At 50.8% G+C, this 26,085-nt stretch overlaps 1 protein-coding gene across 1 annotated transcript; it reads right to left on the bottom strand.

Annotated features, from left to right (window-relative positions):
- Positions 1 to 1,681: 1,681 nt before the first annotated feature.
- On the bottom strand, positions 1,682 to 19,541 carry LOC135887971 (zinc finger protein RFP-like). The gene is made up of 7 exons (XM_065415779.1): positions 19,128 to 19,541; positions 11,518 to 11,613; positions 7,297 to 7,527; positions 5,269 to 5,291; positions 4,589 to 4,704; positions 2,557 to 2,607; positions 1,682 to 2,214 (listed from the first exon to the last, which is right to left on the bottom strand). The coding sequence occupies exons 1-7, from the start codon at positions 19,539 to 19,541 to the stop codon at positions 1,682 to 1,684; spliced, it is 1,464 nt and encodes a 487-aa protein (XP_065271851.1).
- Between the last annotated feature and the right edge of the window lie 6,544 nt (positions 19,542 to 26,085).

Here is a 26,085-nt window from a genome sequence, read left to right as displayed (position 1 = left end):
TTTCTAAGGCTGGATCGGAGCTGGGCCTGCACAGCCTCTTCTCCCCATGGACCCAGGAGATCCAACACCTCCTGTGCGGTGCAGGCAGCAGAGCGCTGGGAGCCTGTAGCCGGCCTGCTCAGCTGGGCAGGTGCTAGGGGAGCTCTCCATGCAGAGCAAGCAGGAAATGGCATTTCAAAAATTCCCAATCCTGAAACAGGAGGGGCTTGTTCCTGTGTACCTGGCTGCTGGGCAGCGGAGTTCAAACCAGTGACCAGGGTGGGTCACAATGGGGCATTGTGGGACACCTCCTGGAGGACAATTAAGCTGATGCAGGCAATGCAGAGTCTACACTGTCACTGCGTTGACCTAACTATGTCGACGTAAGCACTGCACCTCTCTTGGAGGTGGAGTTATTTAGTCGACGTAGCAGGCAAGTTATGTCGGTGGGAGGAACACTGTACTATGGACACATTATTAGGTCGGCTTAAGCTGCCAGACTTTAACCTAACTCTGTAGCGTCGACCAGGCCTTAGTTGCTTAAGTCCCTTTGTGCATCTGAGCCGCTCTCTTTCCAGTTCAGTAAACTGGAGGCTTGTGTAAAGAGTAGGGGGAAAATGACATCTAATTAAATCTATTTATTGGCTTTCAGAGGCACAGTTTTAAGTTATGATCTTGAAGACCGAAAAGAAAAGAAAAGAAAAGAAAGTCCAAGACCAGAAGATAGAAATAAACTTTATTCTGTAAATTTTCACATCTGAATCTACAGCATCCAAATAACTAAACAGAGCAAAATAGGAGCACTGATCTAGGGAATTGGGGGATGGGTGTGTGGAACATTACTTATGAATGTAACAAGCATAGTTAAGAGCAGAGGACTTTGATGGATGACCCTCATTGAGTCAGAACTTAGGCCAGGTCTACACTGTAAACTTACTTTGGTATAACTATGTCACTCAGGGGTGTGAAAAATCCACACCCCTCAGTGAACACAGTCATACCGACTGAACTCCTGGTGTAGACAGCGGTACGTTGACAGGAGAGCTTCTCCCCTTGCCATAGCTACCGCCTCTTACAGAGGTGGATTAACTACACTGATGGGAGAAGCTCTCCCGACAGCATAATAGCTTCTTTACTTAAGCGCTACAGCGGCACCAGTGTGTTTCTGCCACTGCAGCATTTTAAGTGTAGTCCTGTCCTTAGAGAGGCAGGCTCTGCTGTGACCCTGAGAATGGCTCCTGGTTGGCCAGTCTGTGTGTGCCTGGAGGATCACAGAGTTACAGAGACAGGCATGGAAGAGGGTTGAATAATGCTGAGCAATTCAATCTTGTCCTCTCTCGTCACCATTTTATTGTGAGTCTCGCAGCCCTCGGTGTTTTTCTTAAAGTCCCAGCTGCTGGAGTGGATAGATTTGAGGGAGCACAGATTATATTACAGATACATTTCCAGGGCTTCATGTTTGTGTAGAAAAGCTTGAAGACTGGAAACAAGTACATCCAGAAAGCTCAGAAACCAGAAGGCAGAGAAAAATAACTTAATATTAAAAAAAGATTAAGACAAACATGATTTTGGGGAGCCTGACACATCATTTTCATATGCTTAAGGCTGGCAATGTGATAGCCATAATTTATATATTTCCCATATCTTTGCTCTACCTTAGATATCTCATATTGAGAGAGATACCCACTCCTCTGTCATGGTTTTAATCAGATAGATCATCGAGATCAAAGAATTGATTCCAATATTGAACAAGCCGGCTCCCAAAGAAGGGGATGATCTTCCCAGTGAAAGAAGATGTGAAAGTAAAGATTGGCTCTCTGCCAGAAGATGTAATGTCATAAAATGTAACTTTCTCCCCTTCATAATCCAGGTAAATCCCAATGTTACTGGGGCTACGAGGTAGGACCAGAGTAGTTTTAGGGGAGGTGAGGGCCCAGTACTCATTCCCTGTACTCTGCAAAGCCCAGATCCCCTCCTCTGGTGTACAGCTTATCGCTCCCTCATGTATCACAGACTCTTTGGCAATGCCCAAAACCCAGTCATCTTTGTTCCCCACCTCCACTTCCCAGTAACATCTCCCTGAGGTGAAGCCCATATAGCCCAGCACACAGGCAGCAGGATAAAACCTGTTCTGTGGCACTGAGTATCCCGCGTTTTGGTATTTCTGTATCATACTCCCATCTGTGGACATGATGGAACAGGGATTTGCCAGGTCTGGATCAGGAGTGGCCTGCACTGCAAGAGGGAAGAGAGAGACAGAAGGAAAGTGTTAAGGTCTGTCCTCACTGCAGAGGTAACGCAGGCTTTGACTCAGCTGCTAACCCTGATGCCCTTCCTGTCCAGCCTCAAACCCCTCACCTGAGTTCAGTGGTGCTTTCCAACCAGGCCCGTTGGCTTGGATGGGGAGCTGAGGTACAGCCGGGGTTCTACTTTCACTCGGGCTCGTGACCTGCCCACTTTGCAGCGAGGACGCAGGCTAAACCACTCTAGTAAAAGGCTTCAGAAGCTTTTTCTAAAAATTAATCCTGAGATTTTAATTAATAATTGTTGTAGGAAAATATCCTCATGGAAACTTACCCTCTTTCTCTGCCTTCGAGATCAGAAAGTGCAGTTGATAGGGCAGGGTCTCTGGAGAAAGAAAAGATCAGAGGAAAGGTGATTTCCCCCTTTCTTGTAGGAAAATAGCCTCATGAAAACTTAGGGCTGGCTGGATTCACAAAGAAACAGGTGAGGTGATGCTCAGCATCACAACATCCAACATTTAGGCACCTAGAAAGCCACTGTGATTCACAAAGCCTGAGTCAGGCTCCCTGTACCGTGAACGGGGAGAGAGTTGCACCTCGGAATGGGATTCACAAAAGCCAGCGTGCTAGGTGACTCCCTGCTTACGCCAGCCAGCGGGAAGTACCACAGTGAGGGGTTGTGCTAGGCCCCGGCCCTCTCAGGATGTTCGGCGACTGAGGCTGGGTAGCACCGTAGGTGCCTCCCTTTGCATGGGTGCCCTCATGCTCTCCTGTGGGAGATGTTCCACTGGGGATAATCAATATTCATTGGGCGAGAGAGAGATGATGAGAATGTCTCTGTAGCCAGGTGGCTAGAGCATCCACCTGGGAAGTGGGAGACCCAGAAGCCTGTCCCCCTGCTCAATATTTTATACACAGTGGATCAGATTCAACGCGGGAGACAGAGGGAGGCTCAAATCAGACCCCTGTTGCAATCCGTTCTTCCCCTCTGGGGGACGGGGGATTTCCCACATCCCAGGTGAGTATCCTAATCACAGATCTATAGGTTAGAAGGGAGCTCCTCCTACTCCATGGCCTAGCTCTTTTGGGTAAGTTCACATATAGGGCCTGAGCCAGTAAGTGTGCTCAGAGCATGTGTATCAGATTGAGGCCCTATAGGCGAGTTAGGAGGACGAACGCCTTTCTTTCCCCAGTTCATGTATCTCTCTGGGACTTATGTCTGGACGGCTAGACTGGAACTGCCGTGCGCCTGCACAGAGGCAGAAACAGGTGCTGAGGGGACTTTTACTGCAAAAAGAGAGGTATTGAGTGATTTTAGGCACCTACAAGGTTTGGTTGCAGCTGAGCGGGGGGCTTTGTGAATCCCAGTGTGGTCTGATTCTGGGATTCAGGTGCTAAAATGGTAGGTAGACCCCCAAGTGCTTTTGTGAATCTAGCCCTCACCCTTTCTCTCTGCCTTTGGGCTCAGAGGTCAGTTCAGAGGGCCGGGTCTCTAGAGAAAGGAAGGATTGGAAGAGGTGATTTCATGTTGTCTTGACTGGTGACATTCCTACCGTTAATTAATGTAACTGTGCTTGAGAGAGAAGCTTTGGAGCTTACTCAGAGCTCTTCTTCAGGTCTGTGTAGGTCAAAAGTTTGTCTGTCACCAACAGGAGTTGGTTCAATAAAAGCGGTTACCTCCCCGGCCTTGTCTAATATCCTGGGACTGACATGGCTACAGCAGCACTGCATGGAACCGTGCTGTAATTCTGAGACAGCCCAAAGGAAAAGACCATAGAACGAGAGGCACATTGGAATGGGGAGACCTTTACAGCGAGACCAAACTAAAGTGAAATCATCGTCCAAATTATACTATCTTGCACCTCTCCATCTCCTGCCTGCCTCCAAGGATCTCAAAGCACTGGGCGGCATTCACTAATTAGCACAACAAGGTAGGTTGGCCATTATTTCCCCCTTTTTAAAGATGGAGGAACTTGAGGTACAGACACTGGGATTTTCAAAAGGGCTGAGGCCATATGGTGGCCAACTCCGCATGGACGGTCAGAGAGATGGGTGCCTAAATCCCTTAGGTCCCTTGGAAAATCCCAGCCAGGGAGGTTAAATTCAAGATTTTCTAAAACACCTGGTGATTGTGTCTCTCTGAAATTCTGAGTGGCCAATTTTGACACCCAGGGTTGGGTCTGGGACAGTCCAAGTGGAGGCCTGGTGAACTGGCATCAGCCCTGAGCTCTCCGCATCCCACTCACAAAGACGTCTAGCTGGGACGAGTGGAGAACTAATAGGCCAGAGTCCATCTGCTTCCACAGTGAGAGGCACATCTCAATGTACCATCACCATAGCATGAACCCAGATAACTGTTAAGTTACCTTTGAATTTCTTCAGAGCCTCCTGTAGACAAACATTTCTTTGAGAAGAGACGCCGACTCTCTCTCTCAGGTCCTCTGGCACGGCCACTGGTTTCTCGAACTTCAGCTTCGCACATCTAGAGGGGAAAACAAAACAAAAATCTCTAAATCTTTTCTTTCTTTTGTGAGAATGAGCTACCAGAGGCTGCTCTCTTGTGGGCTCGTTGTGAGCCTCTAACTCCCACTGGAGAGTCAACTGCCCTCTTCTCTGGAGTATTTAAATGCTTAGATCCTCAAATGGGAGTTAGAGAGTAAGGGGTCCACAAGCTGCCCCTCAGAGAGACGGGCATAATCTCGTGGGAAAGGATGCTCCACTAGTTAACGGGTTGCTATAGGACTCTGGAAACCTACGTTCCACTCCCTGTTCTGCCACAGCCTCCCTGCGTGACCTTGGGCAAGTCACTTAAGGCCTGATTTTTAAAGGTCAGTCCTGGGATTTTCAAAAGCACCTAACCAAGCTAGGCTCCCAACTGCCACTGATTCCAATGGGAGGTGCCTAACTCGCTTAGCTGCTTTGGAAAATTCCACTAAGTGCCTAGCTACATGTCAGGTGTCTAAATACCCTGCAAAATCTGACCCCAGGGGTCCAATCCCCTTCCAACATCATGAAGCGTAAGGGAGAGTAGAAAGGAGCTACGTACCTGCTCCAGGTGCTTTTGATGTCCTAGAAGACAGAAAGAGGGGGGGGGGGAAAAGAAAAAAGAAAAAAAAAAAAAAAAAAAAGAGTTCAGTCCCACGTGCCACAAGCTGGGGATTGCGCCTGCTCTGGAGATGGATGACTCACTTTGCCATCCCTAGTCGAGCTCTAGATGCAGTTCTTTGTAGTTGCACCTTTAAAAATCCATTCACAGACTTCGACGGAATGGGGCCCCTAAGCACGCACCATGATTGTGGGTTTTCTCCTTCTAAATTCTATTTTGCCTGTGCCAATGGCACTTGCTCAAACTGACTGATCAGACACATGAATCCCTGACTTCCACATGCAACTGCTGTGTCAGAGCGTTTGTCTTTCTCCATGTATGCAATTCTGGTCAGCAATTCTGGAAGCTGGATTCATTCCCGTTTCTTAATAGGCCCTGCAAAGAACTTTGCTTTCCTAATCTCCCACTTCCTAGAAACTGGAGTTGTGCCTTTTATTGCTTCCATATCATTAGGGCACTTCATTTTCAGTTTTTATTTTATTTAATTTTTCCTGGGAATTTATCAGGGTTTATTACCACAACAAAAACAGGGAAAAATCAGTGCAAAAAACTTAATTTTTCTGGGTAAATATCAGGGTTTGTTTTGGTGGATGGAAAGACAGGGGAAAAAAAGTATTCAGTAGATTAATGCTTTGAATTCCATTCATCACTGTGGTTTGCTGCAGAACTAAAACAAATGGGCCATCCCATTTGCAGCGCATACACTCTACTTCATCCTTTGCTCCTGTTTTTGTTTCTTTAACCCTTTTGAATACTTCCTTGTGTTCTGAAACGTATTCTGATACAGATTTTCATTTTCTTCCCATTTTAGTGCATCAAATCTTTAACCCATTGTCTGCTAACTGTTTGAAATGTGTATGTGGTGGCCATGAGATTCATCAGTACGTTCAGATGCACACGCACTTCAGAGCTTGTGTGCGTGCCTGTTGGTTTATTGTGTGTATCTTCTAGAAGAGAGGTGGGCAAACTAAGGCCCGTGGGCCACATCTGGCCACTGAGCTCCCGGCCAGGGAGGCTAGCCCCCAGCCCCTCTCCTGCTGTTGCCGCTGCCTCGCGGCCACATGGGCAGCGCTCTGGGCGTCGGGGTTGTGCGCTCCTGTCGTGCGGCACGGCTGCCAGACATGCTGCTGTGAGTGGCATGGTAAGGGGGCCGGGGCCAAGGGGTTGGATAAGGGGCGGAGGGTCCCGGGGGGCAGTCAGGGGACAGGGAGCAGGGGGCGGTTGGATGGGGCAGAGGTTCTGGGGAGGGGGGAGCAGTCAGGGGACGGGGAGAGGGTTGGATAGGTGTGGGAGTCCCGGGGGGGGGGCGGTTAGGGGAGTTGGATGGGTTGGGGGTTTGGAGGGGGAGCAGTCGGGGGGCAGGAAGTGGGAGGGGGCAGATAGGGGGCGGGGGCCAGGCTGTTTAGGGAGGCACAGCCTTCCCTACCTGGGCCTTCATACAGTTTTGCAACCCCAATGTGGCCTTTGGGCCATAACATTTGCCCACCCCTGTTCTAGAACAATACATTCTTACTTCAGCAGGCAGCTTTGTATATACACACTGACTAATGTATTATTGGAATACAGAGATCTCATGCAATGCATTGTATTTTCCTAATAAAACAAGTTATTTTGTATATATTTGAATGATACAAAAGCAGGATGAAAATCAGAAAAAAAAAAAAAGAATAATACTTCTTGTAAAACCCAGGAATTTTTTGGTAAAAATTAGTTTAAACTGAAAATGAAGGGGCTTACATAGGATGTATCAAAAAGGCCTGAGACATCTGCCTTTAAAACAGCAAAACTGTTTCCACATTGGAAATATTAGAAGTGTCAAATTTTGTTTTCCCTCACTTTGCTAAAGGACACACTGACAGTCTCCATTGTGGAGTGGGAGCTCTCCAAGAACTTAGTAAACTCCAAAGTTAATCAATCAGAATCTCTCCCTTCCCTGGGCAGGGATCTGGGTGTCTCTAACTGTCTCACCTGCAGGAATTGGCTTGTTGGCTGCTGACACTTCTCTTCTATCTCACTGATCAAGTCACTGAGACGGGAAATCTCCTCAGACACTTTCGTGACATTTTCATCCTGTATCTTCACAATTTCCTTGTCCAACTCTTCCAGCTGGGCCAGCAGGAGTCGCTCTTGTTCCTCCAGGAATTGCCTCAGTTGCTCAAATTCAGACACAATCTTCTGCCTCTTAGCTTCTATCTTTCCCTGTAATGAAGAGACAAACAGGAAAGGACAGGTCAGGGACTAGGGTTGCCAGATGTCCAGATTTCAACCGGAAAGTCCAGTTGAAAAGGGAACCTGGCAGTGTCCAGACTAGAAGTCCGGTTACTCACAGTAACTGGCTTCCACCACCAGGTGGTGGGAAGAGCAGCAGTTGCTGCTGGGAGCCTGGAGGAGCACTCAGGGATGGCTCTGGGGGGAGAAAAGTACGGGCAGCTCCCCTGTCCTGCCCCAATCACCCTTCTACCCCTGGAGTGTGGCTCTCCCTGCCCCAATCACCTCCATACCCCTAGAGCCCCGCTCAGCTGGTAGGGGGAGGGAGGTGGAGAGAGCAGCAAGCGGCAGTGAGAGGGGGAAGAGGAGTGGGGGGCGAGGCCTCGAGGGAAAGAGGCGGAGCCTGGGACGGGGCAGGTTCCAGCGCTCAGAGTCTGGTTTTCACAAATGAGAAAGTTGGACAGCCTATCAGGGACATGGGGAGAGTCTTAGAGCCCTCTTTTCATATTACCCTACTACGAACATACGGATGAGATTTCAGGGAACATGCCTGATAGTCTCTCAGCTGGCCTGAATGAATAACATGTTCCAAAGTGCCTTGGTGACTTAGGAATCCAATTCCTATTTTCAAAGTTACTTTTGGTGCTTAGGAGCCTAAGTTTCTTTGAAAGTGACTTTTGAAAATAGAACTTAGGGTAAATTTTCAGAAACAGCAAAATTATTTAGGAGCTGAAACCCATTTTTTTTTTAATTTTTAAATGTATATGGAGCTGCTTTTAAAAGCTATTTAGGTGTCTAAAGATGCATATAAGCCCTTAGAGGGATTTTCAGTTTCACTTAGGTGCCTAATTCCCCTTGACTACAGAGGATGTTAGGTGCTACTTAGTTGCTTTTGAAAATCTCACTAGGCCTCTCTCTGCATTTTAAGCTCCTAAATACCTGTCAGAATCTGACCCTTAGCAACATGCAAAATTGTAAACCTTCGGCTCCAAAATCACTTAGGCACTTTTGAAAATGTCACCCAATATCTCGAAAATGATGAGTTTTCAGGTCTGAGTGGCTTAGTATATTCTGCTGATCATCTAGAGTCTTCCAATAGCAGAAAGGTTGGAAGGGAGGGTCTGACTCAGAATCAGGAACACATTGGCAGAGAGTTGTGGAGAAGACTGAAGGAAAGTTCTGCTGGTTATCCACACAAAAAGCCAGTTACAACACATACTGTGCAAAATGCTTTTTCTCCAGCTCTTACATGTTTCATCTGGCATTCCGTTAATTACAGTGTCCCAGAGGAAACCAGTTGTGTCTGGTGGTTATAGATGGAGATTCAGGGTCCGGATTTCAGAGATACAAAACAGCCACAGGGAACCTAAGTCCTATTGACTGTCAATGTGAATTAGGCACCCAATCACCATCCGTGCCTTTGAAAAAAATCTCCCCTCAAATCATTGTTTGTAGCTGGATTTGGACCCACTGATCTTAATCCCACTGGAAATAAGTCCAGAGGGATGATAAACAAAGACAAACATGATCACACCCTGTAAGGGTATGTGGACAAGAGGCTAAGCACTTGAGGTTATCTGGGAGTTATCCAATACATTATAGCTAACCCTGAATTAACTGCAACCTTGCTCCTAGTTAGCACCTTCTAGCTCAGTTTAACTGGACAAGGTGAACCCTACACACCACTCTAGGTTTCAAATTAAATTAGGTTTAAAATGTTGCATGTCAGGGGTTTACACCAGTATAAAGACATTACATTAAAAAGTGATTTGAGGTACATCTATACTACATAAATGTAGAGGACGTACACTATATGCCCCTGCTAACATGGGCATAAATAGCAGTGTACATGGTGAGGCATTGCTTAAGCAAGTAGAGTCGCAATATGCCTGAACCCCATGGGTATAAATACTATGTACATGGCTCTACACCCCCAAGCAGTGCCTCCTCCATCTACACTGCAGTGTCCCGCTGCTTCCCGCGACACAGCTGATTCGTGGGGCAGGGAGGGAGAGGGGAAACGCTGGGTGCTGGGGGAAGAGGCGGGGCCGGAGTGGGGATTTGGGGAAGGGATCCAATAGGGGCAGGGAGGGGGCGGAGTTAGGGCAGGGACTTTGGGGATGGGGTTGGAATGGGGGCGGGGCCAGGGGCAGGGATGGGGTGGAGTCGGGGCAGGACCAGGGGCGGGGGGCACGGGCACCCACCGGCGCCGGAGAAAGTTGGCGCTGCTGAGCGTGGACACAGCCTGCTTTTCACTGTGCTGTGTAGCTACAGATACCCTACAGGTCGCCCCCAGCGGTGTGCTTTAGTTTTGACACTAAACTAGGAGGCGTGGTAGATACACTAGAGGGTAGGGATCGGATACAGAGGGACCTAGAGAAATTAGAGGATTGGGCCAAAAGAAACCTGATGAGGTTCAACAAGGACAAGTGCAGAGTCCTGCACTTAGGACGGAAGAATCCCATGCACAGCTACAGACTAGGGACCGAATGGCTAGGTAGCAGTTCTGCAGAAAAGGACCTAGGGGTCACAGTGGACGAGAAGCTGGATATGAGTCAACAGTGTGCTCTTGTTGCCAAGAAGGCTAACGGCATTTTGGGCTGTATAAGTAGGGGCATTGCCAGCAGATCGAGGGACGTGATCGTTCCCCTTTATTCGACATTGGTGAGGCCTCATCTGGAGTACTGTGTCCAGTTTTGGGCCCCACACTACAAGAAGGATGTGGAAAAATTGGAAAGAGTCCAGCGGAGGGCAACAAAAATGATTAGGGGGCTGGAGCGCATGACTTATGAGGAGAGGCTGAGGGAACTGGGATTGTTTAGTCTCCAGAAGAGAAGAATGAGGGGAGATTTGATAGCAGCCTACAACTACCTGAAGGGGGGTTCCAAAGAGGATGGAACTCGGCTGTTCTCAATGGTGGCAGATGACAGAACAAGGAGCAATGGTCTCAAGTTGCAGTGGGGGAGGTCTAGGTTGGATATTAGGAAACACTATTTCACTAGGAGGGTGGTGAAGCACTGGAATGCGTTACCTAGGGAGGTGGTGGAGTCTCCTTCCTTGGAGGTTTTTAAGGCCCGGCTTGACAAAGCCCTGGCTGGGATGATTTAGTTGGGAATTGGTCCTGCTTTGAGCAGGGGGTTGGACTAGATGACCTCCTGAGGTCCCTTCCAACCCTGATATTCTATGATTCTATGATTCCCCAGTGCCAGAGCCTTTCCCCACTGCTGGAGCCTTTCCCCACCACAGGAAAAGACTCCAGAAGTGGGGATAGGCCCCGGCAGCTCTGCTGCCTCCCCCTGCTGGAGTCTTTTATTCACACATGTAGCTACACATGACAGCATGGACATAGGCGCCGACTTCATGGGTGCTTCGGGGCCGGAGCACCCACAGAAAAAAATTGGTGGGTGCTGAGCACCCACCGGAAGCTCCCCGTGGCCCTGCCTCACCCCCCTGCTCCAGCTCACCTCTGCCTCCGCCTCCTCCGCGAGCGCGCCACCGTGTCCTGCTTCTCCTCCTCCGAGCCCTTGCGCCGCGACACAGCTGATTCGTGGGGCAGGGAGGGAGAGGGGAAACGCTGGGTGCTGGGGGAAGAGGCGGGGCCGGAGTGGGGATTTGGGGAAGGGATCCAATAGGGGCAGGGAGGGGGCGGTGTTAGGGCAGGGACTTTGGGGATGGGGTTGGAATGGGGGCGGGGCCAGGGGCGGGGATGGGGTGGAGTCGGGGCAGGACCAGGGGCGGGGGGCACGGGCATCCACCGGCGCCGGAGAAAGTTGGCGCTGCTGAGCGTGGACACAGCCTGCTTTTCACTGTGCTGTGTAGCTACAGATACCCTACAGGTCGCCCCCAGTGGTGTGCCATGTAGATGTAGCCATAGCTAAATCAAAGCAGTGCTGTGTATAGATAAGGGCTGACACTCTCCCGACAGAGAGAAATATCAACCCTGACTGATGTAACTGCTGGACCATCACAATGGGAACCTACCAGATATTCCTGGCTTTGCTTCTCTCCATCCTGTTTCCACTCCAGAAGTTCTTCTCTCTCTTGCTTCAGGGTGTTCAGTCGGGTTTGAATTTGTTCCTGAGGCAAGAAAAACAATGTTTGGGAGGGTCAGGTGGCTGAGGAGTCTGTCCTCACAGATACATTTATATACATTGCATGTCCCTCTCAGGCTGTCCCACAGACAGTGGTCATGGCAATGTCATAATTGCCTCTTGAGAGGTGGGAGATTCCAGTTCAAATCCCTTCTCCTCATCAGGCAGAGGGAGAACTTGAATCAGGGGTTTCCCGCCTACCAGGTGAGCGCCCTTCCCCCAGGCTAACCGTTATCATAGAATATCAGGGTTGGAAGGGACCTCAGGAGGTCATCTAGTCCAACCCCCTGCTCAAAGCAGGACCTAATCCCAACTAAATCATCCCAGCCAGGACTTTATCAAGCCTGACTTTAAAAACCTCTAAGGAAGGAGATTCCACCACCTCCCTAGGTAACCCATTCCAGTGCTTCACCACCCTCCTAGTGAAAAAGTTTTTCCTAATATCCAACCTAAACCTCCCCCACTGCAACTTGAGACCATTAGTCCTTGTTCTGTCATCTGGTACCACTTAGAACAGTCTAGATCCATCCTCTTTGGAACCCCCTTTCAGGTAGTTGAAAGCAGCTATCAAATCCCCCCCTCATTCTTCTCTTCTGCAGACTAAACAATCCCAGGTCCCTCAGCCTCTCCTCATAACTCATGTGCTCCAGCCCCCTAATCATTTTTGTTGCCCTCCGCTGGACTCTTTCCAATTTTTCCACATCCTTCTTGTAGTGTGGGGCCCAAAACTGGACACAGTACTTCAGGTGAGGCCTCACCAATGTCGAATAGAGGGGAACGGTCACGTCCCTCGATCTGCTGGCAATGCCCCTACTTATACAGCCCAAAATGCCGTTAGCCTTCTTGGCAACAAGGGCACACTTTGACTCATATCCAGCTTCTCGTCCACTGTAACCCCTAGGTCCTTTTCTGCAGAACTGCTGCCTAGCCACTCGGTCCCTAGTCTATAACAGTGAATGGGATTCTTCCGTCCTAAGTGCAGGACTCTGCACTTGTCCTTCTTGAACCTCATCAGGTTTCTTTTGGCCCAATCCTCTAATTTGTCTAGGTCCCTCTGTATCCTATCCCTACCCTCCAGCGTATCTACCACTCCTCCCAGTTTAGTGTCATCTGCAAACTTGCTGAGAGTGCAGTCCACGCCATCCTCCAGATCATTAATGAAGATATTGAACAAAACCAGCCCCAGGACCGACCCTTGGGGCACTCCGCTTGAAACCGGCTGCCAACTAGACATGGAGCCGTTGATCACTACACGTTGAGCCCGACGATCTAGCCAGCATTCTATCCACCTTATAGTCCATTCATCCAGCCCATACTTCTTTAACTTGCTGGCAAGAATACTGTGGGATACCGTATCAAAAGCTTTGCTAAAATCAAGGAATAACACATCCACTGCTTTCCCCTCTTCCACAGAGCCAGTTATCTCCTCATAGAAGGCAATTAGGTTAGTCAGACATGACTTGCCCTTGGTGAAGATCGGCTGCCTCCTCCCCGGACGTTTGGTGTGGAGTGACAAGTGCAGAACTCCATCGTGCAAGAAACAGCTTAGATGCCTAAGCCGCCTGACTCCAGGAGAGGGGTTCCCAGGTGTGGATCCCAGAGACAGGTGCATTCCTACACCAAACTCTGAGGGGGCGGGGCTTAGGATACACCCCTCTCAGCAGCATCTCCCATTGTAATCCTGTCAATTACAGGCCAGTAAGCCTAAGGGCTTGTTGATAAGTACAGCACTGCAGTTGTACCAATACGTCTGCGCCGCTGCAGCGCATGCGATGGGAGAGAGCGCATAATAAACCCACCTCCACGAGCGGCAGAAGCTTAGGGTGGCGGGAGAAGCTCTCCTGCTGACATAGCACTGTGCACATTAATGCTTATGTCACTCAGGGAGGTGAAACATTCACAGGCCTGAGCAACGTAAGTTTTGGCGACATAGGCTGTATTGCAGACAAAGGCTAATTTCAGTACCAGGCAAATTGGTTGAAACTATAGTAAAGAACAAAACTGTCAGACACAGATGAACATGATTTGTTGGGGGAAGAATCAACACAGCTCTTGTAAAGGGAAATCATGCCTCACCAATCTATTATCAACAAGGATGATCCACTGGATATAGTGTACTTAGACTTTCAGAAAGCCTTTGACAAGGTCCCACACTAAAGTCTCTTAAGGAAACTAAACAGTCATGAGATAAGAGATAAGACATGGATCAAGAACCAGTTAAAATATAGGAAACAAAGGATAGGAATAAATGGTCAGTTTTCACAATGGAGAGGGGTAAGTACCAGGGTCCCCCAAGGATCTATACTGGGACCAGTGCTGTTTAACATATTCATAAATGATCAGGAATAGGGGGTAAGCAGTGAGGTGGCAAAGTTGGCAGATGATACAAAATTACTCAAGGTAGCTGAGTCAAAGCAGACTGTGAAAAGTTACAAAGGGATCTCACAAAAATGGGTGAACGGGCAACAAAATGGCAGCTGAATTTCATTGTTGATAAATGCAAAGTAATGCACATTGGCAATCATAATTCCAACTATACATATAAAATGATGTGGTCTAAAGGAGCTCTTACCACTCATGAAAGAGATTTTCGAGTCATCTCTGTAAACACCTGTTCATAAAAGCTAACCGAATTTTAAAAACCATTAGGAAAGTGATAGATAAGAAGACAGACAATATCATAATGCCACTATATAAATCCATGGTACATCTTGAATACGTCATGCAGTTCTATTGGCCCATTTCAAACCAGATATATTTGAATAGGAAAACGTACAGCGAAAGGAACAAAAATCATTAGGGGTATGGAACAGCCTCCATATGAGGAGGGTGTTCATCTTGGAAAAGACAACTGGGGTTGGGGTGGAGATGTGATAACAGTTTATAAAATCATGGATGGTGTAGATAAACTGAATGGGCAAGTTTATTTACCCCTTCACAGAACAGGAACCAAGGGAAATGATCAGGTAGCAGGTTTAAAAACAAACAAAAGGAAGTACTTCTTCACACAACACACAATCAATCCACGGAATACATTGCCAGGGATGTTGTGAAGGCCAAAAGTATAACTGGGTTCAAAAAAGAATTAGATGAGTTCATGGAGGATAGGTCCATCAATGGCTATTAGCCAAGATGGTCAGGGATGCAACCCCATGCTCCAGAGATCCCTAAATCTCTGACTGCCAGATGCTGGGACAAGAAGACAATGGATGGATCATTCGATAATTGCCCTGTTCTGATCATTCCCTCTGAAGCACCTGGCACTGGCCACTGTTGGAAGACAGGATACTGGGCTAGATGAACCTTTGGTCTGACTCAGTGCAGCTGTTCTTATGTCCTTAGTTATTTTCTAGGTGCCTAAAAGTTTCTAGGTGCCTTTGGGGATTTAGGCCTAAATCTCCTTTGAAAATGGGACTTTGGCTCTAAAGTCAGTCGGTGCTTTTGAAAGTGTGCTCCGAGGATCTTCTGTAATTCACCGGGGGTGAGATGTTGCAGAGCCACACAGAGGATCTAAAAGCACAGCTCCTATTCATTTCAATGGCAGCTGGGCATCTCAGGCCCCAGTCTCAGCCCTGCATTCCTTCTATGCTGTATGTGTCACGCTGCCAGGGAACAGCGAGGCCTTGGGGGCACCAGACCTGATGTAGAGGCTTAGGGACTTTGTCCAGACAGCCCTTTGCCTCCAGCGAATCCTCCAAGTGCTTCAGGGCAATGGGTTGAAGTCGTATCCATTTTCCAGCAGTGTAGGATCGAGTGTCCTGCTCCCATGCAATGACAGGGAACAGTATATGAAGAGATCTGGATGTCAGAGAGTTAAAGCCGAGCAACTTACAGGGAAGGGAGTTTTGGTAAGAGTGTTTAAAACACTTCAAGACGTTTATATTAATCTCTGGAGCCTAATGAACACCTGGGAGAAAGGGACTCCTGGTTAAAAATCCAACACACTCACAAGGTTCATAAATATTGTGTTCGATTGTTTGGCATGAGGGAAAAGGAGCACTTCCGAGCAAAGTGACCAGCGTTCAGCAAGCCAGGGAAAACAGGAATTCATCATCCTGGTTTTCCCTTGAGAAAAAAAGTAAGCAGATTAACTTTTGTTTTTTTAAGCGGAAATCTTTCAGTGCTTCTTATGCTTCAGAAAGTAGCAGGAAATGAACCCATTGAGAACGCTGCTGACAATGTCACGTTACTGCTGCTTCCAGGAAGTAGCCAGTGGTCATCAGATATGAAATGCTCAAGCTGGGCACTACGCCAAGCACCAGCTCTGTCAAAACTCAGCTGTGCTGAGCGGTTTATAATGGGATTGTAAAGTAGTGCCTGACAGGAGTGATGAGAGGCTGTGTGGTCTAGTGGCTAGAGAACGAGGATGGGCATTGGGAGACCAGGGTTTAATTCCTGGTTCTGCTACTGAGCTGTTTTGTGAGCTTTGTCAAGTCACTGCCCCTTCCCTGCCTCTCTGTCCTTTGTCTTTGTCTCTGAGGGTGCCCACCAGATCAGGCCCTGCAGGTGAGAGAGGCAGGAGAACACCTGTCTTCACCCAGCTCCTGGGTGTGGCCAGGAGACAGGCAGCCAGAAGCCTCTAGAGGGAGGCAGCTGTGCACATGCCCAGAGGCAGAAACACAGGCACTGAGAGAACTTGTACCCTGAATACACAGGCCCTGAGTGAGTTTGGGCTCCTGCAGGGCTTGGCAGTAGCTCTGGGGATTGCAGTGGAGCCTAAAACTGGCATTTAGGTGCCTAAACCCCAGCTGTATGCACCTCACTCTGGGGTTTAGGCAGCTAAGTACCTTTGTGAATCCCCAGCCTTTGCCTCCCTGTACCTCGGCTCCCTCTCCTGCACTTTGTCCACCTTGACTGGTTAGACCAGTGGTCCCCAAACTGTGGAGCGTTGTAGAACTGATGAATGAAATTGTTTTTAAATTGTTCACTTTATTAATGTAACTTCATAAGTAAAGTTTTATGAATGAAACAACATTCATTCATAAACCGGTTACCCCAAGAACTGGCTAATTGACAATTAAGATGCTTGTTAAGATCCATAGCTGTTCAGCCAGTTGCTCTTGTAAATTTCACTGTCAATCCAATTCCTGCTTAAATCACTGAGACTTGCAGGGTTTCAGTATTGTAACTTCTGTTCACCATTCATTACACTTGACTACATTGTAACTTCTGTTCACTGCCATCCACTACACTTGTCTATATTGTAACTTCTGTTCACTGTTTGCCATATTGTAATTCAAACCCCATTTTAAAACGCTTACTCCATTTTGTAAGGGCTTGCTGCAACCTTCATTTTTGCAAACCCTGCTGTAATCTTATTAGTTTAGTTTAGATGTGTGAATGAGGTATGTATGGATGATGGAATCAACCTCCAGCCCCAGCCTGTCCTGATGAAACAGAGTTCAAACACCAAGGACTGAAGATGCAGACAACAGCCCTAACAAAGTAAGAAGAGTCCACCCCAAAAAGAGAAGAACAAAGGTACAATAGAAGGAAGATCAAAGCCAGGTTCGAGGCTGAAAGTCACATCTGCAATTGACGGGTGATCAATCACCAAACCCAGAGGCAGCGTGACACAGCAAAACCTATAGACTCTGGATTCAAACTAAAGCCTACACAAAGGATGGGTGAGATGGAAAACTTTGGAGGGTAACATTCTCTTGCCAACATGGAAGGGCATCGGTGCATGCCCAACAGAGACCCAGCCCTTCCTTGTGCCCAGCTTTCCTGGCCAGTTAGCCGCCACAAGCTACGAACCCAAGCCACAGACTCAAGCTATGTTCAGGACTGGTAACTATGCAGCAGCTGCAGAACATCTGATGGATGTGTGTGTGTATACAGGTATTAGGTATAATGTGTGTGTATAAGGATTAAGATTTTAGTTATTGGTCATAAATCAAATTGTTATCATAATAAATGTGGCATCTTTGTCTTGCCCCCTGAAAAGATCCTGTGTAGTTTTGTCTGTATAACAGCGTGCCTCCCTGGGGGAGTGTGGAGGAGGAATATTCGGGAGGCCATGGTGGGGCCCAGGCCAGCCCCCACAGGGGCAGGGGAGTGCCAGCCACACATAGGGGCAGGAAGTGGGGGTGCATGGGGTGCTGCAGCACCCCCAGCTTTTGCTTTGGGCATCCGGGCTGCTGGCCCGCTCGGCCAAGGGGAGGCCGCTCCGCCGGGGGCTCGGGGCCCCTTCGGCCGCGGGGAGGGGGGGGCCTCTCCGCCGCCTTACCCTGTCCATGTCCCATCCCCTCCCACCCCCACTTCCGGAGCCACAGCCCTGCTCCAGGCCCCAGCTCTAGGGGGTGGTGAGGGGGCATGGACAGAGGTAAGAGGGGTGTAGCTCAGCACCCCCACACCAAAAACTGTTCCAGTGCCACTCAGTCCCGGATTTACAATGGCTCCAGTGGCTCCATGGAGCCGAGCCAATGCTGAGAAGGGGCCCCGGCCTGCTCCGCTTGCACTGAGCCCCGAGACCCCACTAGCTCCCCCCATCCACCACTTGCTCCTCTTGGCCTGCCCACCTGCTGCCTCCTCGTCCCAACCCCCCTGCTCCTCTCTGCCCCCTGGCTGGACCCCAGTGCACCTCCGGCTCCGGGCAGTCTCTGCTTCCCACCACCTGTGGGACCCCACTTGTCTCCCCGGAGCTGAGCCGCCTGGGACTGGTGCAGAAGCCTGGCCAGTCTCAGCCACGGTCGGGGGGGGGGGACAAGGTGGGGGGTGGAAGGGGACAGTGCAGGGAGCTTGGCTGGGCCCCTCCAGGGGAAGTGCATCTTGAGGGAGCCCGCCCTGGCCTGGCTGATCACACCACTCCTGAGGGACTGGAGTCCGAGACTAGCTCTGGCTGCGCTGCCAGCTCAGCCTGGCAGACTCAGTTGCCTCCCAGCAGGGCCAGTGAGTGTGGTCAGGAGGCAGGGCATGGGGGAGGTAGGGGGGTGCTGGGCTGTGAGGGGGCAGGGAAGATGTGTATGTTGGGGCACTAGGGAGTGGGCGTTCTGTGGGGGGTGCTGGGCAGTTGTGATGGGGCTGTGGGCAGGGGGGTGCTGGGCAGGGATGGTGTTGTGCAGGGCACTATGCATTTGTGTGGAGGGGGTGGGGGGGGGTGCTGGGCATAGGGAGTCAGGACGATGTTGGGTGGGGGGGCTGTGTGGCTCAACATGGGCCCACGTCCCGAGGGAAAGGGGCATGTTGGCAGCACAGGGCTGGGCGGGCCACTACGTGTCTGGCAACTGCCGGTTTGTAAATAGTGCCCTTGCCCTGGGCTGGGCAGAGCGGGGCTGCCCCTGCCATGCCTCATTGCCCCTGGCTGGCCCCTCACTCTGGGGACTGACCTCCACACACCATGCTCCATTGCCTCCATGGGAGCCCACAAATAAGATTGGTGCCGGGCCCACAGAAGGTTAATCTGGCCCTGACACCACTGCATCCACATCTGCTGTGGCCTGGGCTCCCTCGCCCCCCGGCCCTGCTCCCAGCCCCGCTCCCTGCCCTGCCGTGGCCTACCTTGTGCTCCTGGGCAGCCTCCTCTATAGGGACCACCATGTGAGCCCGGTGCGCCTGGGACTCCCTGCAGATCACACAGATGAGAGTTTGGTCCTGGTTACAGAAGAGTTTGAAAGGCTCCTGGTGCGCGTTGCACAAATCTCCTCCTGCTGCTGCTGCTGGGACACTCAGCTGCTTGGCGATTTCTACCACGTTCCCCAGTTGTCTGTTCGGCCTCAGGGTCCTCTGGGGAAAGGTCTCTCTGCACTGAGGGCAGGAGATGGCTGCATCTGGTCTCTCCCAGCACTGGGTGATGCAGGATCGGCAGAAATTGTGCCCACAGTCTATAATCACTGGCTCCATGAAAAAACTCAGACAGATGGAGCAAGTAGCTTCATCTCGGAGGCTCTTCACAGGATTCCCGGCTGCAGCCATGGCTCCCTGCAGACGGTGTAACAGGATAAGTTTCGTTTCCTGCCGGACCCAGCAAGCAGCCTTGTAAAACAGGTTGCCCAACCTGGAGCCAATCAGGCTCTCCGGCGGGAAATTAAAAACAAACAAACAAACGCCCCCCCCCCCCATCAACACAGACACAACACACCAGAAGCCACCCCCACCCCCCAGAAAAACCCCCCAAACAAGCAACATGTTACTTAAAGAAATGAAGCAATTACATACACAAAGAAGCCAATAGAGCAGGGGTGGGCAAACTTTTTGGCCCGAGGGCCACATCGGGGTGCGAAACTATATGGAGGTCTGGGTAGGGAAGGCTGTGCCCCCCAAACAGCCTGGCCCCCTCCCCCTATCTGCCCCCGCCCACTTCCCGCCCCCTGACTTCCCCCCCCGCCCCTCAGAACTCCCAACCCATCCAACCTCCCCTGCTCCTTGTCCCCTGACTGCCCCCTCCCGGCAACCGCCGCCCCTAATCACCCTCCCGGGATCCCACCCCCATCCAACCCCCCCTGCTCCCTGTCCCCTGACTGCCCCAACCCCTATCCACACCCCTGCCCCCTGACAGGCCCCCCGGGACTCCCATGCCTATCCAACCCCCCCTGTTCCCAGACCTCTGACCGCCCCCCCCCCATCGAACCTCTGCCCCATCCAACCCGCCCCCTGCTCCCTGTCCCCTGACTGCCCCCCGGAACCCCCTAGCTGCCACCACATGTGCACACCGCCGCTGCCCAGACAGAGCCAGTTGCTCTGCCAGCAAGGCGGCTTTGCTACGGGGGAGGGGGGACAGCAGGGGAGGGGCTGGGGGTGAGCCTCCCTAGCAGGGAGCTCAGGGACTGGGCAGGATGATCCCACGGGCCAGATGTGGCCCGGGGGCCGTAGTTTGCTCACCTCTACAATAGAGGCTTGCTGGGAGCAGGCTTGGCAGCTTTCTTTCTACACCACAGAATAAACCCAGGCTCAGAGTCAGGTTTAAGGCCAAGACCCTTTCTGTACCTCCTTTGTAAAGCACTTTGAGAGCTAGTGAGGGGAAACACTATATAGAAGTGTTTCTAATTCCTAATAGTTAGAGATCATTTTAAACCTTGACCAATTTATTCCTTCAAAAAAAATTTATTTGCATTAAATTAACTATTTTAACTCTGGGGTTTCTAGTTGTTCATATCATCAATATCCAATCCCTTTTTTGAATCTTGCTAAATTACTGGCCTCAAAAACTCCATGTGGCAATGAGTTCCACAGTTTAATTACACGTTTTGTGTAAAAGTATTTCTTATTGGTTTTGAATTTGATCCCTTTCCATTTCATTGACTGTCCTCTTGTTCTTGTGTTATGAGACAGGCAGAAAAGACATTCCCAGCCTTCTCTGTCCCATTCATTATTTTATACCCTTTTATCCTATCCCCTCTTAGTCATCTCCTTTCTAAGGTAAACAGTCCCATTCTTTTCAATCTTTCTTACCAAAAGAGGTTTTCCAGGCCCCTCATCATTCTCATTGCCCTTCTCTGAACCCTCTCTAATACTGCAATATCCTTTTTCAAATGGTATGACCAGTACTGCACACAGTACTCTAGGTTGGTGGTTTTCAAACTTTTTTCTGGCGACACAGTTGAAGAAAATTGTTGATGCCCACAACCCAACGGAGCTGGGATGAGGGTTTTGAGGTGTGGAGGGGCTCAGGGCTGGGGCAGTGGGTTGGGGTGCGGGGGAGTCAGGGCTCTGGGCTGGGGGTTCAGGCTCTGGGGTGGGGCCAGGGATGAAGGGTTTGGGGTGCAGGAGGGGGCTCTGGGTTGGGGGGGCTTAGGGCTGGGGCAGGGGATTGGGGTGCGGGGTTGGGGAGCGCCTCAGGCTTAGCTCTGGCGGCTTCCGGTCAGCAGCACAGCCGGGGTGCAGAGGCAGACTTCCCGCCTGTCCTGGCACTGCGGACCACGCTGCGCCCCAGAAGGAGCCAGCAGCAAGTCCGGCTCCAAGGCAGAGGCGCACAAGCGGCGCTGCGAGGTTCTTGCCTGCAGGCACCGCTCCCCCCCACCCACCCCCGGAGCCGGTACTCGGGGCAGGGCAGTGCACGGAGCTCCGTGCCCCCCTTACTCAGTGTAGGAGCCAGACCTGCTGCTGGTCGCTTCTGGGGCACAGTACGGTGTCGGAACAGGTAGGGACTAGCCTGCCTTAGCCGGGCAGCACTGCTGACAGGACTTTTAACAGTCCGGTTGGCAGTGCTGACCAGAGTGGCTGCGAACCAGTCCTTTCCATTCCACGACTCAGTTCTGGGTTCAAAACCCATGGGTTCAAACCCGTCCAAAACCCATGGGTTCAAACCCACGGTTTGAAAACCACTGCTCTAGGTGAATAAATAAATTAATGGAGATATCCTATCTCCTAGAACTGGAAGGGACCTTGAAAGGTCATCGAGTCCAGCCCCCTGCCTTCACTAGCGGGACCAAGTACCAATTTTGCCCCAGATCCCTAAGTGGCCCCCTTAAGGATTGAACTCACAACCCTGGGTGTAGTAGGCCAATGCTTAAACCACTGAGCTATCCCTCCCCCATCTGAAGGGAACCATCAGTTAATGCCTAACAGCACAGGCCTGGGGGAAAGTGACCTGGATGCATGGAGCACTTGGTATTGCTCCTCCAACTTTTTGCTGGCTTTGCATTTTTAAGAAATGGTTTCAGAATTGGCGATTGGCGTTTGCAGGCTGGGTCCAATATCGTCTAGGGGCTGACCCATGACCTGTAATGTCTCAGATACCTACAGACCTGCGGATCCAAGGGTATTGCAACCTGAAATTACTGGAGTGAGGAGCTCCTTCATTTGTATAAATATGTCCTAATCAGACCCGATTGGGTGATGCCAGTGACCTTAGAAGGAGAGTGCCCCGTTCTGATTGGCCATAGGAGCCCTGAGGTTCCAAGTGGGAGGGGCCAGCTGGGTCATCATCTGCAAAAACCAAAGGAAAGGAAGAAACCTTTATTCTGGCTTTTTGGCCTTCACTTGTTAGGCCGGTTTGCACTGGCTGCTGGCCTCTGGCCGTGCCACACAAAGTGCCCTGAGCTTCATTCGCCGCCCCCCCCCGCTCCCCCTCACCCCACCCCAGCTGGCCACTGAGAGGTAGGAGTCAGCAACGTGGGGCATCCAAGATCTGACACCAAGTGAGTCACCGCTAGCGAGCCTGCAAGTCCATCGACCTTAATACAAGTGAGCTGGGTGCTGACTCTGTGGGTGCTCCCTCTGGGGCTGGATCAGCTCATCCCCCTCCCTCCCAGCACCTACCGCGATCAGCTGTTCCACAGTGCGCAGGAGGCGCTGGGAGGGAGAGGGCAGAGTGAGGGTGGCGTGTCCTCAGAGGAGGAGGCGGAATGGGGCAAGGGTGTGGCGGAGGTGGGAAGGGGCGAGCACCCCGCTGGAAATGACAAAGTTGGCGCCTGTGCATGTGAGCTCACGAGCGTAGCGCCTATCAAGTAGTTGCTCAGGTCCCTACGTCAAACAACCTCGTTATCACACGTGCAGGGATTTTGGGGGTTAGGATCTGTACGTTGAACCTTGAGAAATCCTGTTGTTTTCACCTACGTTTGCACTGAACAGTCATACGACAACCAGCCTTATTGGAACTTACTGTGTGGCGTGGGAGATTACCTAATCAGCCATCATTTGGGCAGGCTGCCTTCATGGAACGGACGGCTCTAACGGCAATTTTCACTTCAATCAGGGCACGATCTGACCCGACCTCTATCATCTCTTTGGCTGGAACCAAAATATATCACTTAGTATTTAAGGTTAAGGATGCCCTATTATGGTGGTACTGCTGGCTACACAGATCCGCCGCCTTCCTGGAGTGTTATGTAGCACTTAGAAGGCACTGTTAATTTATTTGGGGTGGTTTAAATCACCAGTTACTGTACTCAGCCAGGTGATTAACGTTCTTTCATTTTTCCGTGTTTTGGTTATTGAGCTGGTTAAATATGTACCATGGAAACGTGAACAGTTCGGCTGTTTGTTCCCCAGACGTCAGGGGGCCAGAGGAGACTCCAAGTCCCACCGAAGGCTGGTCTCTAGAACTGTCCCAGAGTCCTCCAGGGACAGGCACCAGACCTGGAACCTGCTGGCTTTCGAGGGAAAGATGACCTATGTGTTGATCATTTATTTCCATCAGCGTTGTGGGGCCTGGGGTGGTGGATACCAACCGGGCCAAGCCAAAGCCGACCAGTCCCCCCTTAATAAATCTGTATGTCTCACACCTCCAACCCCCTCAGTTAGTCACTGGCTTGTGCCCTGACGCTAGGGGATTTAAATCTGTTCTATCTTTGAATCCCCGTGTACAGCTACTTGTTCCAAGTATCCCTGTAGAGTGAAAAGGTGCGTCCGGTGAGTAGGGTGCTAGCCTGGGAGACCTGGCTCTTCCACACACTTCCTGGGTAATCCTAGGTTCCTCTGGTTATTTGTAGGGCTGAATTAACTCACCAGTGTGTCTTAGGCAACCCCCCTCAAATCCACCACCCCCCTTGTCACGAGGGCTACCTGCCGCCCCACTCCTGGCCAGTGTAACGTTACAAACTGCTGCTTGCACAATTTGCTACCTGTCCCCTTATCCCTATCCTCCACCTTTCCCCATCTCCTGGACCAGGTGTAGCAAGTTGTGATGATAGGGGTTCACCTAGCCCAGTTGTTGTCTGACCTCTCTACCTTTCCTCATGCTCTGGTCTAGGGGCAGTGCATTATGACAGACAGGGGGCATTCCTGTCGCCATTTGCTATGAGTGTGACATTTCTATTTTAAATTTGGACACAAATAAAGAAAGTACCTTTGTGATTGGGAAAAGTGCTCTACAGCTTTAAATCTCAGGGCTAATGTATGTAAACCCCAGAATGAAGGCAGCGTTATTTCTTTCTTAGTCTCGTTCCATTGTAGATTAGGCCACAGAGTTTAATCTGATCAGGTCTTAAATTCCTATAGATTATTTCCTGGAACCTCCAACATGCTATAAAAACTCCAGGGGGATTGAAAATATTGTCTAGAGCTCCACTCCTGACAGCTCCAGCTGAATTTAAGCCCTGAATCCAACAATGGATCCCTGCTCGCCTGTCTCCCATTCTCATCCTCCTCACCCCATGACTCCGACTCCTCTGATGTCTCCATGGGGATCCCTGGGGGAGGGGTGTTTGCTGCAGAGGATAGCATGCAGCTCCTCGTAAAAGCGGCATGTCTGCGGCGCCGCGTCACAGTGACTGCTTGCCTCCCTCGCCTTCTGATACACCTGTCGCAACTCCTTGGCATTCATGAACAATGTGAGCATCAAAGCCTTGGGGTTGGGGTCAAGTAACAATGCTTCTCTCTGGCTGGTCTGTTTCAGATTAATAACCCACATCCTGTCCATGGGGGCAGTGGCAGAAAGTCCATTGGGCGGCTGCTCTGGGGCCTGCGTGGAATGTGCTGAGATCTCAGCCTGGTTCCCGGGGTGTAGGTGTCTCCATCACACACCAAGGTAACCCACAAAGTCTGCACTGGTCATCCCCCTCCATGTGAGGCTCAGCAGAGAGGCCAGGAGCTCAATGGACAGTGCAGATGGAGCTTCTCTCTCCCCTTTAGAGAGATTCATCCCAGGTCAGGGCAGAGGACCAGTGGCCCAGGACAGCGTGTGAGGGGAGCTGGCACTGGGGTCCCCTGCCCTGTTCAGGGTAAAGGGTTACACAGAGTCTCCAAGGCCCCTTGTCTATCCTGGCTGCAGGAGGGTGATCTGGGCAGACTGAGGGAGAAGCGGCTGCCTGAGACCAGAACAGGGAATGTAACTGTGGTGGGAAAAGCACAGAGACTGGAGCTCTGCTGGGGATGTGGCTGGTTACAAGGCTGGCTCTGCAGCAGGATATGATGTTCCAATGCGACGTCATATGTCATTTCCCTTCCTCACCACCGGGAATCAAGGCCACACGATCAGCCAAAATTCGTCTCGCCAAGCACAACTCTGCAGCATCCTCCTTTCTGATGCACCTCACAGCGTCCGCCCCCACGGGGGGCAATTGTGGAACCCCTGCCAGAGCCCCGTACCAGACAAACTTATTTATTGAACTCCAAGCAAGCCAAAGGTAGGTTGGCTCTACCCTAGAGGAGCCCAGATAGTTTAGATGGGGAAAACGAGGCACAGTATGTGGCATGCACTGAGCCTGCCCATTCTCATCAGACGCCCCAATCTCACCTGATTCTCCTTTTGTCAGCGGTGTGTGTGCACCATGCACGGAGCGTGCCAGCTCCCACCCCAGCCCCCACACTGCTGTGTACTAGACATGTTTGCATCTCCCCTGCCCGTCAGTGCTACCTCTGTGTCATGCCCCAGCTGTGTGCACACTCAGCTGGCCTGCTGCCAGCTCTCCCAGCCTGCTTGCAGTGCTGTATGCCTGTGGCATACATGGAGCTGACCTCTTCTCAGCTACCTCCCCTGCCCCCAGTCTCAAGGCTGTGCTTGTTCCATGCACTGAACCTGCCTGGTCTCAGCTGTCAAGCCAGTCTCAGGGCTGGGTGTCTAGGCCATGCTCCAAAC

Source organism: Emys orbicularis, chromosome 13 (assembly GCF_028017835.1).
Source record: "Emys orbicularis isolate rEmyOrb1 chromosome 13, rEmyOrb1.hap1, whole genome shotgun sequence".
Lineage (NCBI taxonomy): Eukaryota > Metazoa > Chordata > Testudines > Emydidae > Emys > Emys orbicularis.
This window is presented reverse-complemented; position numbering and strand designations above follow the sequence as displayed.